Source organism: Pinus tabuliformis, chromosome 4_1 (genome assembly GCF_031772625.1).
Source record: "Pinus tabuliformis cultivar Carrire ecotype Pingquan chromosome 4_1, CPIR1, whole genome shotgun sequence".
Lineage (NCBI taxonomy): Eukaryota > Viridiplantae > Streptophyta > Pinopsida > Pinales > Pinaceae > Pinus > Pinus tabuliformis.
This window is the reverse complement of record NC_142303.1, coordinates 270,350,394-270,362,937: the sequence shown is the minus strand read 5'-3', so window position 1 is coordinate 270,362,937 and position 12,544 is coordinate 270,350,394. Positions and strand designations below refer to the sequence as shown.

The following is a 12,544-nucleotide window of genomic DNA, read 5'->3' as shown; positions in this document are numbered from 1 at the left end:
TCTCTATATAACTGGTTTAAGCATATATTGGCATGACTGCAGATTTCTCACACGTTTCTAGATATTATTTTTCTACACAAAGGAACAATAAAATGAATATAACTTCTCAATGGTGTTATGGTACTGCAGCAAAGCCCATTTTGATGTTTTTCCTTCATAACAGGTTATTTTAAAATCTCAACCAAAGTGACCACAATATGTTTCACATCATCCAGCCTCACAAGTCAGTCAAAATTGAATTAATGATATACTCAATGCCATTACAATTTATTGCCATAAGAATTGTGTCACTGTTCAGAAAAATGTGAAATAGAAATATTCCTCTATGTTGCCATAAGAATTGTGTCACAGTTCAGAAAAATGTGAAATAGAAATATTCCTCTATGTTGCCATAAGAATTGTGTCACAGTTCAGAAAAATGTGAAATAGAAATATTCCTCTATGCTAAGCACTCATTAACATATAACATACAAATTAATAGTCTCCCAAACTACGACTTGAACCTTTATTAATCAATGGGTATGAAAGAAAAGAGCTCAATCATCAAACTGACTTTAATCAGCCATTTTGATCGATAGAGTACTTTTCGCTAGTCTATTTCCAGGATCCATCTTTAGCACATTTCTCAAATCAATGATTCCAAGTTTATATATCTCAGTGCTTTCATACAAAAGAGCACACTGGAGTAGCACAGGCCCATTTTATTTGTCACAATCCAGAACCTGTAAGTAGCACAGAGAAGTGTTACTTTCGCCGGAAACAGGAAACAAGTGACAGAACAAAAAAGGGGCTACGGGGTTTGATTGGATAAACATGAACCCACCCCTTTCGCAGCGTGTATTACGCATAAAATTGACTGATAATGTACTAATGTAGCATTACTACAGGAATGAGAATGAGAACAGAATAGATTTGTGTCGCAGTTCAGAAAAATGTGAAATAGAAATATTCCTCTATGCTAAGCACTCATTAACATATAACATACAAATTTATAGTCTCCCAAACTAGGACTTGAACCTTTATCAATCAATAGGCATAAATGAGAAGAGAACAAACTGACTTTAATCAGCCATTTTGATCAGCCTTGATAGAGTACTTTTCGCCAGTCTATTTCCAGGATCCATCTTTAGCACATTTCTCAAATCATTGATTCCAAGTTTATATTTCTCATTGCTTTCATACAAAAGAGCACGCTGGAGTAGCACAGACGCATTTGATTTATCACAATCCAGAACCTGTCAGTAGCACAGAGAAGTGTTACTGTTGCCGGAAACAGGAAACATATAACAGAACAAAAAAGGGGCTGCTGGGTTTCAGGAGATAAGAAACATAAACCCACAAACGTCAACCCACCCCCCTTCTCAGCGTATATTACACATAAAATTGATTGGTAATGTACTAATGTAGCATCAATACAGGAATGGGAATGAATACAGAATGAGAAATGGATCTCCTGTTCAGGTTTCTGGTAACATAGTTAAACAGTGGAAGCTGTTCCATCCTTGTTACTACCACACTTCAAGTGCTTTGGTATTTTTTTTCTTCGTTGTTCAATTTGAATATAAAGAGAATAGAAGCATTCTATGTCAGTACTGGTGCTTCGATGTTCCATTTACCAATCGATTAACTTTCTAAATTATAAGTTTATAATGGTGAATGAAACGGAGATAGAAATGCATATTCTGAGAAATACCAGTAAGAACTGGATTTTCAGAGTCTCTTGAAATCATAGCTTGATTCTGGTCTAAAATGCTTTGTAAGGAATTATAAAAAAGGTTGTTAGAAATGCCATCAAATTACAAGATAAAACTGACTACCTAAAGCTTTTGAAGCACTCGAAAAACCAATGACTGAATGATATAGAATTCACATCCCTTTAAATGAGATAATCTGTATCTACAGAAAAGCATTACGTGCAAAGGTATCCGGATGCCTTCCAAGGGCCAACTTCCATGTAACAATCTAACTTTACTGATATATGTTTTGAAATCAATTAGAAATGACTGATATAAAACAAATACTTTCATAAAAAAAAATACAGTGTGAAAGAATCCTACCTGGGAACAGTCATCAATAGCCTTCTTATAATCTCCAACTTCTTTGTAGCATGAAGCCCTGCAGGTTAGAATCTCTACAGAAGAGTTGCTGTCGTTGGCACATTTTTCTAAAAGAACCATTCCCCAAGAAAACCATTTAATGGCATCGGCATACTGCCCCTGCTTATAACTCTCCATGCCTTTATCTTTAGCTATTGATACTGTGATTCCGGCAGGAGGTGGTGGAAGCCCCTCCAACTCTGTTGTTGTGCCTGAATCACCACCTCCAAAGTCGGCTTCCAAACCCCAGTCATCAGTCTCTTTAAATGGCTGACTAGCAAAACCTCCCGAGGTAGCAGCAAAAGATGATGAGAGCAAAGATTCCAGGGGATCCTTGCTTTTCTCTTGAGGGGCCTGTTTCTGAGAAGAAAAGCTTTTGTTCAACATTTCAAATGGATCAGCAACTCTGACAGGGGCTGTGTCTTTCTTCATGGAGGTAGCAGAAGGTGTATGAGAATCCGTGAAGCTGGCAGCAGCAGTTGCAGCAAAAGAAAAATCAATAAAAGGGGCTCCTGTATTTGACAAATTAGGAACTGAACCAACACCAAATAGGTCATTAGAGACATTCAAGGATGCTGCAAAGGGATCTCCACTGACAGTAGAATCATGGCTTTTGTTTCCATTCTGAAAATCTCCAAATGCATCCTTATTATCAACCGAAATTGATGGAAAAGGATCTCCGTGACTATTGTTAGCAGTGCTCTCTGTTGCAGAGACATTCTGAAAGTCCCCAAACACTTCTTCGTTGTTCGAAGTTATAAAAGGATCTTGACTAACGGTTGAAGTAGATTGACGCTTAACCTCCTTTGCACCAGAACCGAGAAAAGAACCAAATGGATCCTCCTTCCCAGAGTTGGCACTTACATTTGAGAAGGTCGGCAAAGACTCAAAAGGGTCACCCACCTTCTTACTTGTATGTTGATCAGCAAAGTCCCCAAACTCTTCGGCAGATCTGCCCGCAGCACGCTGATCCTTCAGGGGAATTCCACCTTTAGGTAAAGCTGCAGCCACACTGCCCATGGAAATGGATGAATTGGAGGACACTTGCTTCAAGGGGGTATTATTCTTTTGCTTCCCTAAGACTTCCCCAACCAGATCCCCAAACAAATTGGGCGCAGCCCCTGAATTCAAACCCCCCACAATCCCAGTGGTGGCCTGCTTGCTTGAATCTGGTTTTGCCCAACTCTTTCCAAAGATGTCGCCGGCCATCGGTGTAGGTTGGGACTGGCCATGGGCAGACCACACACCCGATGATTGCCCAGATTGGCCAGTCCATCCAAACCCAGTTTGTGCAGGCCTAGGAGCATGTGAAGGTGAGGGTTGATGAGTCCATGAGGGCTTATTGGGGGTCCAGGCTGGAGCAGGGTTATGGGATTTGGACGAAGATGGGGTTGGAGTGTTATTATATTTCTGATCCTTTAGACTCTTGGATGATTGATTACCGGAAAGATTTAATCCCAAATCAAAATCAAACACATAATTGTTGAGAGGAACAGCTGCTTTCTGGGCATTCTCAACCCTCCTTCCGCTTGAATTCATTGTCTCATCACCCGAATCAACTTTTCAGTTTCCAAATCTAGCCCAAATCAGGGACCCTGATAATCTCTAAAGTTCTTGTACTCAGCAAACCCGAACAAAAAATGAAAAGAAACTTACACCCCTGCAAATGCAATTCGTATGCATAAATCAGAACATGAACACAGAGATCTTGACACCGACATACAACAGAAAACAAAAGAGAGAGTGAATAAAAACCTCTAAAATAAATTGAAATGGCCACCATTAACAGGCCGAACTAACCTCAAATGATGGGATTCATCAAAAAATCGATGGTTTCTCTTGGATTTGCAGGCGATTTTTTACAGCCATGGAAAGGAAAGGCAAATATTCTTTCAATGTTGCTTTGGATTCGTAATAAGCATTAGTAACCGATGGTGTTGCCAACTTTTGGCTTTATGGATATGGGGCCTTTAGTCATGGCTGATTATTTAGCAAATGGTATCACAGGTGTACATAATCCCTCAACGACACCATGTGCAACCAGCTTGAAATCCCACAAAATGCAGATAATTAGTTGTGAAATACATATTAATATAAATATTAATAATTCTAATATTAATACTTATACATAGTGATTTAGATATATTAATACTTATACATAGTGATTTAGATATATTGTTTATAAATAATTTTATATTATTATTATTATTTATTTTATTAATATGAGTAGGTGTTTATATATATATATATATATATATATATATATATATTGTTATTATTATTGTTTAATCTTAGTTGACACGATTTTAGTTGATGATATTGTTCTTCTCGCAAGGTGTCTATCTGATCTTGATAAGCAACTTAGGCTTCTTAAGGATTTCTGCTCTACCATGGGTATGACTATTAACACTGACAAAACAAAAGTTATGATTATCAAATCCAAGAATGACACTTACGCTAATTTTATGTATGACAATAATAACTTGGAGGAAGTGTATTCTTACAAGTACCTAAGAATTGATATTCATCACAAGCTCAACTGGAACTATAGCATTGAGAAAATGATTAATGGAGGGTGGAAAGCTTATTTTGGTCTTGAAAATAATTGTAAAACGGCAAACCTCGTAATGTGAGATAAAAAGAAGTTCCTCTTTGAAACTTTAGTCACTCCTGTTATCTTATATGGATGCGAGGTTTGGGGTTGCAGCATCTCTAGAGAATCCTGGAGAAATATTGAGCAGATATAGAAGCGTTTTATAACGTATAACCTGAAAATTAAAAGCAATACACCCTATCCTATTCTCCTTATAGAAGTAGGTCTTTCCCCTATCGAGAGCCTAGCTATGACTAGGCTTCTGGTGTACAAGCACAAACTCAATAACATAGGAGATCATAGAACCACCTAAGGCTCAAGCGGGGGTGGTACAAAGACATGAGGGTCTGGTTAAATCACTGGGAGATCAATGAGAATGATGCATTGCAAAACATTAATAACATTAAAAATATTGTTACTTCTAAGTTCAAAGAAAAAATGTGGTGTGAGAAAGATTTAGCAGATAAAAGAAAATTAAGTTATTATAAGAAAGTCATCAACCCCACCCTAGAAGATCAAAAGTATCTCTTTGTTTTAACTAGCTCAAAGAAGAAAATTAATATATCGAAGATTAGAACAAACTCTCATGAGCTCCATAGTGAAACGGGTCGTTGAGCAGTCCCTAAAACACCATGGATGGAAAGGATCTGCCATCTCTGTGAGAATAGGAACATCGAGGATGAAAACCACTTCCTCTTAGAGTGCCCCGCATACAACCACATTAGATCTCAGTTTCATAATCTCTGTGGCAATACTGACCTTCCTAGCCTTTTACGATGTCAAAATTATAGTGAGCTCAGAAGGCTTATCTTCAAGCTTTTTGAGCATAGGAATAAAATCTTAAATCAAACTAAATAATTTGTTTCTTTAGGTCCGATAGACCAAAGTTTGGTCTCAGTGGACGTTAACCATCATCATCATCATCATATATATATATATATATATATATATATATATATATATATATATATCATTATTATTAATTTGAATTTTTTGTTATTTAAAAAAATATATATGAATTGAATATTATCATATATAATCGTTAGTTGCTTAACTAATAAAATTAAAAATTATATATTTATATATATATATATATATATATTATTAATTTAAATATTATCAATCCGCCCCTCTCCCTCCCGGAGTCAAATATAGCCATTTTCTTCTAGCTATTAAGTTGACCTGTCTTCCTATTTAACCCTCTTCCTGGATCTGTTTCTTCATCATGTCCTAAAGATGAAGTGATGAACTACACTTGCTGGTTCGAAACGCGTCGACCCAAATCTTCAATGTCAGTTCTTCCGAAAAAACTCTTTATACATTATGATATGGATCACAGAAGCTTGAATTCGAATACATATTAATTGGTAAATGCCCATACATAGATATTTCATTAAAATTTTCATCAATAAAATTAATAAAATAGTGTTATCGTGTCTATATATATATATATATATATGCACACACAATGACCCTATTTTATGTATATAAATAAAAGTTATATAAATTAAAAGTGTCATTATTATATATGAATATATATTTATATATTATAATAAGGATTAAAAAGTGTATTTATAAGAAGAATAATTATTATCTTTTTTAGTTTTATATTGGTTATTTTTATTGGTGACATGTTAAGTATGTTGTAATAATGGTTTCAAGTTTTGTTGTTGAATGGTTTTGAACCTTTAAGAATATCTTACTTTTGCTTATGGGTTGAAAGATGGGGTGTTTAGTTACATGTGAAAAAAAAGGGTCGGGGGACTCAAGAAGGTAAGAGGAAGAGTCATGATGACTACGGAAAATAAGAAATTGAACAGGCATGAAGATTAGGAATTAAAAGTAATAATGAGGCAAAAACAATTGTAGCGTATCCAATTTTAGTGATGCTCAAGAAGAAAGAAGTTTGTCATACAATAGTAATTGGAGATTTATTGACAATAGTAAGATCATTATTCCATGAAAGTCCTCTCCAAAACTTTCACGTTTCTCCTATCACTCAAAAGATCATTTATTATCTTCAGATTTCGCAAAAGAAATGAATTCTTCCAAGTTTCACAAGCACAAAATAGCAAGGCCAATCTATAAATCAATCTTGGCATTTGAATAGATGAGGGGTTAATAAAGGTAAATGGAAAGGATTTCCTTTCGTGTCTCTGCCACAAAATCGTGATTCATTAAGATGGGTATTTGATTCAACAAAAAGTGTCATACCACACAAGTGCAAAGGGATGAGAATTTATGGCTCCTGCAATGTTCAATACGCCATTATCCTTCTCTAGTGGTGAATGAGTTTATGAGTAGCACAATTCCTACATGTGGGTTTATTGTTATGTTTTGTTTAGCAATGCCAATACCATTATTGGCATTCATGCTCTTGACCTTTTGTAGCATTAAGAAAGTGAGTAAGGGGGTTCAAGACTTCAGTGAACTAGATGGGGCATTGCATAGTCTCAAGTCAAAAAATTATGGCACTTCGACTAGGGTAGGCTTGCATATCTAATCTCTAAAGAAAAAATGGCTCATTGTCAATGTAAGGACAAAAGGTGTTTCATGTGGCGGCTTATGGAGGTCAAAAGGGGAGTTAAGTGTTATAAACACGGTGTGGCTAAAGCTTAGTGTTGTCCATGGAATTCAACCACAAAATGGAATATTTGGTAGGATAACTCAAATGAAAATATTAAAGCCAAGAATCAAGTGAGGGATCAATGTGCAGTGTAAACTACCACCCAGCTACGAGAACTTATGGAATTAGAACAAGAGGTCATAACCTTCATGAAGACTCAACGACAAAGGCACCTAGAGCTAAAGTCTCATCTTGGTTCTCTACATTCTCTAGGTGATAGAATTTTAGCCCACTTTCACATCAGCCCACGGCCCCCTCCCCCCACCCCTACACCCTTTGATTTATGTTTTTGTTGGGGACTCTTCTCCCTATGGCTTCTCTATATCTAGCTAAGGATGAGGATATGGACACTTAGCACTGTCCTCAATCAAAATTGGTGGGTGTTATAGGTGAAATACATTGTAGATTATTATAACATGGAATTATGCTTTGTGGATTTAACTTCCAAGATTCGGGTAAACCTAGAAGTAGATTCCCTTCAAGGACCTAATTTCTCGTTATTTTATATACTTCTCATCTTTTATTATGTACTTTTATTATTGTTTCAGTACATAAGGAAGTATACTTATCAGCGACACAAGAATAGGATCTAGGAAGACAAGTTTAAAGCTTTTGAGTAGATAGGTTGTTGTCCCAACCATATTTTTTTGTATTCCAATATGTAGCTTTTCATGTATCCATTGTTATAAAAAAATAGAAAAAAATTGTGTGTGTGTGTGTGTGTAGAGAGAGAGAGAGATACATCCCTTTCATCCCATAGTTATAGTCACTTGAGAGTGTTTATTATAACACTAATCATCAAGACATCAAAGCTCATGATGTCACTAGCAGGGATTTGAACCTCGATGGAGAGAATAATAATCGTTTTGCCCAACCATCTAAAATAACCACAATTGACACGCACACACACACATATAATTAGGAAAAAATTAAGTGTATTAAGTATGTTGAAATTTTACCATAGGATCATTGTAAAACTAGTTTTTATTGAAATTAATGGCATTTAGGTAATATTTCCTAATATTTTGATCAGAATTTAATGTATAAGAAAATAATATTGTTGTTAATGGGGGAACTTTAGTGGTTCTTACGTAAAATTTTAAGGATCCATATTTATTTTAAAGTATAAAAACCTTGAAAAATCTTATTAATTTCTAAAATAGCAATTATAAAATGTTTAGCAAAAAAAAACTTCCCATAAGAAAAGGTCTTTATATTCATAAAGTTGAATATATATATATTTCAAACCAAAGCTTGTTGGAAATACGGAGAGGGGGGTGAATCAATATTTCATATCAATTAGTGCATTTTTAACTTCAGGGAGCATTAATTGTTATTAGCATCAGATAAATATAAACATTCATCAACACCATTCAACAATGCACAATAATAAAGACAATAGGCACAAGAGATTTTTAGGTGGAAACCCCTCTCGGAAAAAAACCACTGGATGCTTCTTAATATTTGTCTTTAAATAAAATGTACATCAATATTTTCAGCTCCAACTGAGGAAGGCTCCAACCCCCTGGTTTACAGGCTCCAACCTATAGGACGATCCAATGCCCTGGTTTACATGCTCCAACTTGAAGGATGCTCCAACACCATGTTTACCAGTTGCAACTATATGGACGTTCCAATGCCCTGTGAAGGCTCCAACTTGCCCTACCACCACCCTGTTGCCCTGAAGTGTTCTCAAGCTCCAACCTCCTACCTTGCACCACCCTGCCACCCTAATGTAACAGCACTAGTGAAAATTCCATGTAAATAAAGTTAATAAAGGCAAAATAATAACCACATTCATGGGACACTTATTCCAAGCTGAATGTTGGTCAAAACATCATAGTGTGGGTGTTTATTTGTTTTATTATGGCTAAGGAAATTGGCAAAGGCGATGGAAAAGGATTTGGAAAGACATGTTTAATTGTCATTTTATTTATGAAAATAATGGAAATTAGGAGAAAAGGAAGGTAAAAGGTCACAGGTTGCATGTGAGGAGGAAAATGAAGGAAAATAATGGAAAATTGAAGAAAATAGAGGCATCATTAATAAAAAGGCTTCTAAGGATCAGTTGGTACCTTTTGTCAGTTTTAACCTTTTGTCGGTTCAATTTTGGAGCTCGCTCTCTCTCTCTCACTCTTGGAAACTTAGAGTTTTGAGTTTTCTTAGAGTACTAGAACATTTGATCAAGAAAAGAAAAGAAGGCAATGGAAAGCAAGGATCAAGCAAGGAAGAGTAGGATCAAGCAACTACAACGAGATTATTTGCAGGTATTGATTTGTATATATGATTTCCTTGTTAGATTTAGGATGCATGGTTATGAATGTGTGTTCTTGGTTCTCTTGTTGTCATTGTCATGGGTTTTTCCATGTGTGATAGTGTTCTTCAGCCTTGCCTTGCCATTTCTGGATAACCATGGTGTGATGGGGTTCTCATGCTTTGGTTGAGCTGAATTGTCGGATGGATTCGAAACTGAGTGAGGTGGTCTCTGAAAAAAGAACACATAGCCTAGCGGTCCCTGAATTGCACTATGGATTGGGGTAAATCCTTGGCCTAGTAACCCATGAATTGGACTGTGGGTTGTGGTAAAGCCAAATTTTGTGTTGCCTCAATGGGCCTAGGAACCCTCAATTAGTGAATTGCGGGATATACGGTAAAGCTTAGAGGTGGGTGCCCTTGATCACTCCTAAGAATCCTTGGTGGGTGAATGACAAGATATACCGTAAATCCTAGAGGGTGAAGTCTTGATTAGGCCTAGGGATATTCAACCATTGTATGGTGGGATGTATGGTAAATCCTAGAGAATAGGAGCCATGAAAATTCCTCATGGTGTAGGTGGAGAAATCCGGTGGTATCCATGCTTGTTTAAGGCCTAGTGATCCAGTGGGGATTGTGATGGTTCTATTGATGAGGGTGAGGTGGTGTAGCCTCAGGAAGCCCTGGTTGATTTTGGTTATGAGTCCCACATTCATGCTTGGAATATGGCATGAGGGTGATTGGTTGAAAGAAAGATTTGGTTTAGCTAATCTATGGTCGAGTGGTTCGTGGAAGTCCCATACTGGGTTGGATTTTTTACTCATTATTAAGAGCTCTTTTCCTTAGTATTTTATGTGTAAATGTACTGGTTTATATGTGGATTTTATGGCTATTTCATTCTTGTTATTTTTGTTGTTTATATGTTGGTTATGAGTATGTTTTATGACAGTGATGATGTATGGCTCTCATCATGTTTTGATTTGTAAATGAATGAACAATGAATATATGACCTAATAGATGATAATGTAGCTAATGTGATAAGGCATCAATGCTTCTTAGTGATTCTCAGATAAGTATGAGACCCCTATGCTCATATCTGTTGTTATGACCTGTAGAATGCATATTTGTGACATGTTTGATGAAATGTCTGTCATGGCTAGTAGGGGTCCAGTCAAGTCTTTGTTCAAGTATTTTCATTAGTACTTTTGTTTATTTGTTATTTATCATTCCTGAAGGTTTCATGGAGCTCTAGGTAGTGGCCTAAGTCATGGTCCTGGAAAAGTGGCACATAATCTAGGGTCGCACGTTCAAAACTAGCTAAAAAGGCACTGAGTTGCTTTTATGCCCTTGTTGTGAGAGTGACTAGAGGGTCCTAGTCACACGCATGCCCATGTCATGGGAGAAAATGAGGCTTTAGGTTAGTAAAATGTTAAGTTTCCTTAGGGGTTGGTCACCTAGAAAGGTTGGTTGGTTCCTGGAGGTTATGTAGCATGTGTGGAGGGTCAGTTTGGTTTTGTTTTTCTGGTTCCACTTCCTTAACTATACATGGGGAGTTGAATCAGATCATACCCAACACTCTACTCGACAATTTGTATCAATAACATTGTTTTACTTCCTCTGCTCTTGTCATGTCACTGTTGCAAAAATGTGTAAATGTCATTGTTGTCATTGCTAACTTGTGCCCACATGCACAATCTAATGTTCCATAAGTTTGTCTTGTGCCCAAACTTAAGTTGTCTCAATTGTTGCCACAAAATTGTGCAAACCCTTTCTGCTATCTCAAACCCTAACTTCTCATATCAACAATAAACAAGTTTTCTACCAAACCACAATTAGCCTTGCAATGATGTTGTCATAATTAACAAGCGTTTCCATCCACTACTTCAACAAGGTACCATTCTAAGCTCTGATCTCAATTATTCTTCCTTTTTTATTTAAATCAATAATGTTCTCAAAAACCCATAAAACATATGGACCCATATAATAAATTAACATTTCTACATAAAGGCCCTTCTAGAATGTGTTATATAACTTGGACAAACTCAGTGTTGATGCTACAAAATGCCCACCAAATGAAGATTGACTATTCTATAAAATAGAATCATAAAGATTAAATAATTTAGTCGTACTTGAGACCACAAATAGTCAATACGTGCCAATAATCAACTTAGCTGTCAATGATTCTCATTAAATTGAATTTGTTCATAAACTCTACGAGACCCAAATGTTAATATACTAGAGTAGGTTCTGTTGATTTTTGGTAGCATCGGATGTGCTCTAGCCATGAAATTTGGTGGAGACGCTAAGGCACATGAGATCTCAAAAATTTAGAAATTGTTTGGAGAAATTCCACCTGGATGAAGAGATATTAAAATAATTAATATTTTTAATGAGTTCTTAAGTCTAAACTTAGGAAAATAAAAATATTAATGTGTATTAATAAAATATGGGTGGGAAATTTCTAAGTGAGGAGGATCAAGCCAGTTCTAATCTTAGCTGTTGATTAGCTACTTAATCCCGGTCATTGATTCGTCAACAGGAAAAGTATAAGAGGAGGCTTGAGTGTCAGTTGGAGATACACCAAGAGAGATCAAGAATTTGATTTTTCTAGGGCAAGGTTTACTGAGGAAATCGAGTTAATTATCTATTGTAGCGAGGGGCAGTTCAACAAGGGATTTTCATTCAAGGCTAAAGAAAACATAGCAGAGAGGCAACATAGTGCAGGCCCAAGAAGGGCTGACGCAGATGACATAGAACGCCATAGAGGCTGACACAGGCAATGCAGAGGGCCATACAGGCTGACGTTGAGCTTCAGAAGCAGCGCTAGGGAGATTCTGTGGGGTAGACTGAGAGCAGATCAGTCGGGAGAGGGTGACGGAGTTCATGAAGGGTGACACAGTTCTAGAGCAGTGCTTGGAGCAACTTTCACTGTCCAAAGGAACAATCAGAGTCATTGTGGGGTTGATCATCCAGTTG

General features: G+C 36.5%; 1 protein-coding gene across 2 annotated transcripts; it reads right to left on the bottom strand.

Moving 5' to 3' along the window:
• Nucleotides 1-363: 363 nt before the first annotated feature.
• Nucleotides 364-4,141, bottom strand: LOC149175303 (Tetratricopeptide repeat (TPR)-like superfamily protein). 2 transcript variants are annotated; one of them, XM_089419584.1, is made up of 4 exons: nucleotides 3,897-4,141; nucleotides 2,058-3,756; nucleotides 1,061-1,235; nucleotides 364-722 (listed from the first exon to the last, which is right to left on the bottom strand). In XM_089419584.1, exons 2-3 carry the CDS (start codon nucleotides 3,633-3,635, stop codon nucleotides 1,062-1,064), a joined length of 1,752 nt encoding a protein of 583 aa, XP_089275710.1. In that variant the 5' UTR covers nucleotides 3,636-3,756; nucleotides 3,897-4,141; the 3' UTR covers nucleotides 364-722; nucleotide 1,061. The 2 variants fall into 2 exon arrangements, with proteins under 2 accessions (XP_089275710.1, XP_089275709.1); XM_089419583.1 differs by having other exon boundaries at nucleotides 364-1,235.
• Between the last annotated feature and the right edge of the window lie 8,403 nt (nucleotides 4,142-12,544).

Coding starts and splice junctions, on each gene's coding strand:
- LOC149175303 (XM_089419583.1), bottom strand. CDS start 3,635: ATGAATTCAAGCGGAAGGAGGGTTGAGAATGCCCAGAAAGCAGCTGTT. Junction 1,236..2,057: donor CTATTGATGACTGTTCCCAG/GTAGGATTCTTT, acceptor TGCTACTGACAG/GTTCTGGATTGTGATAAATC.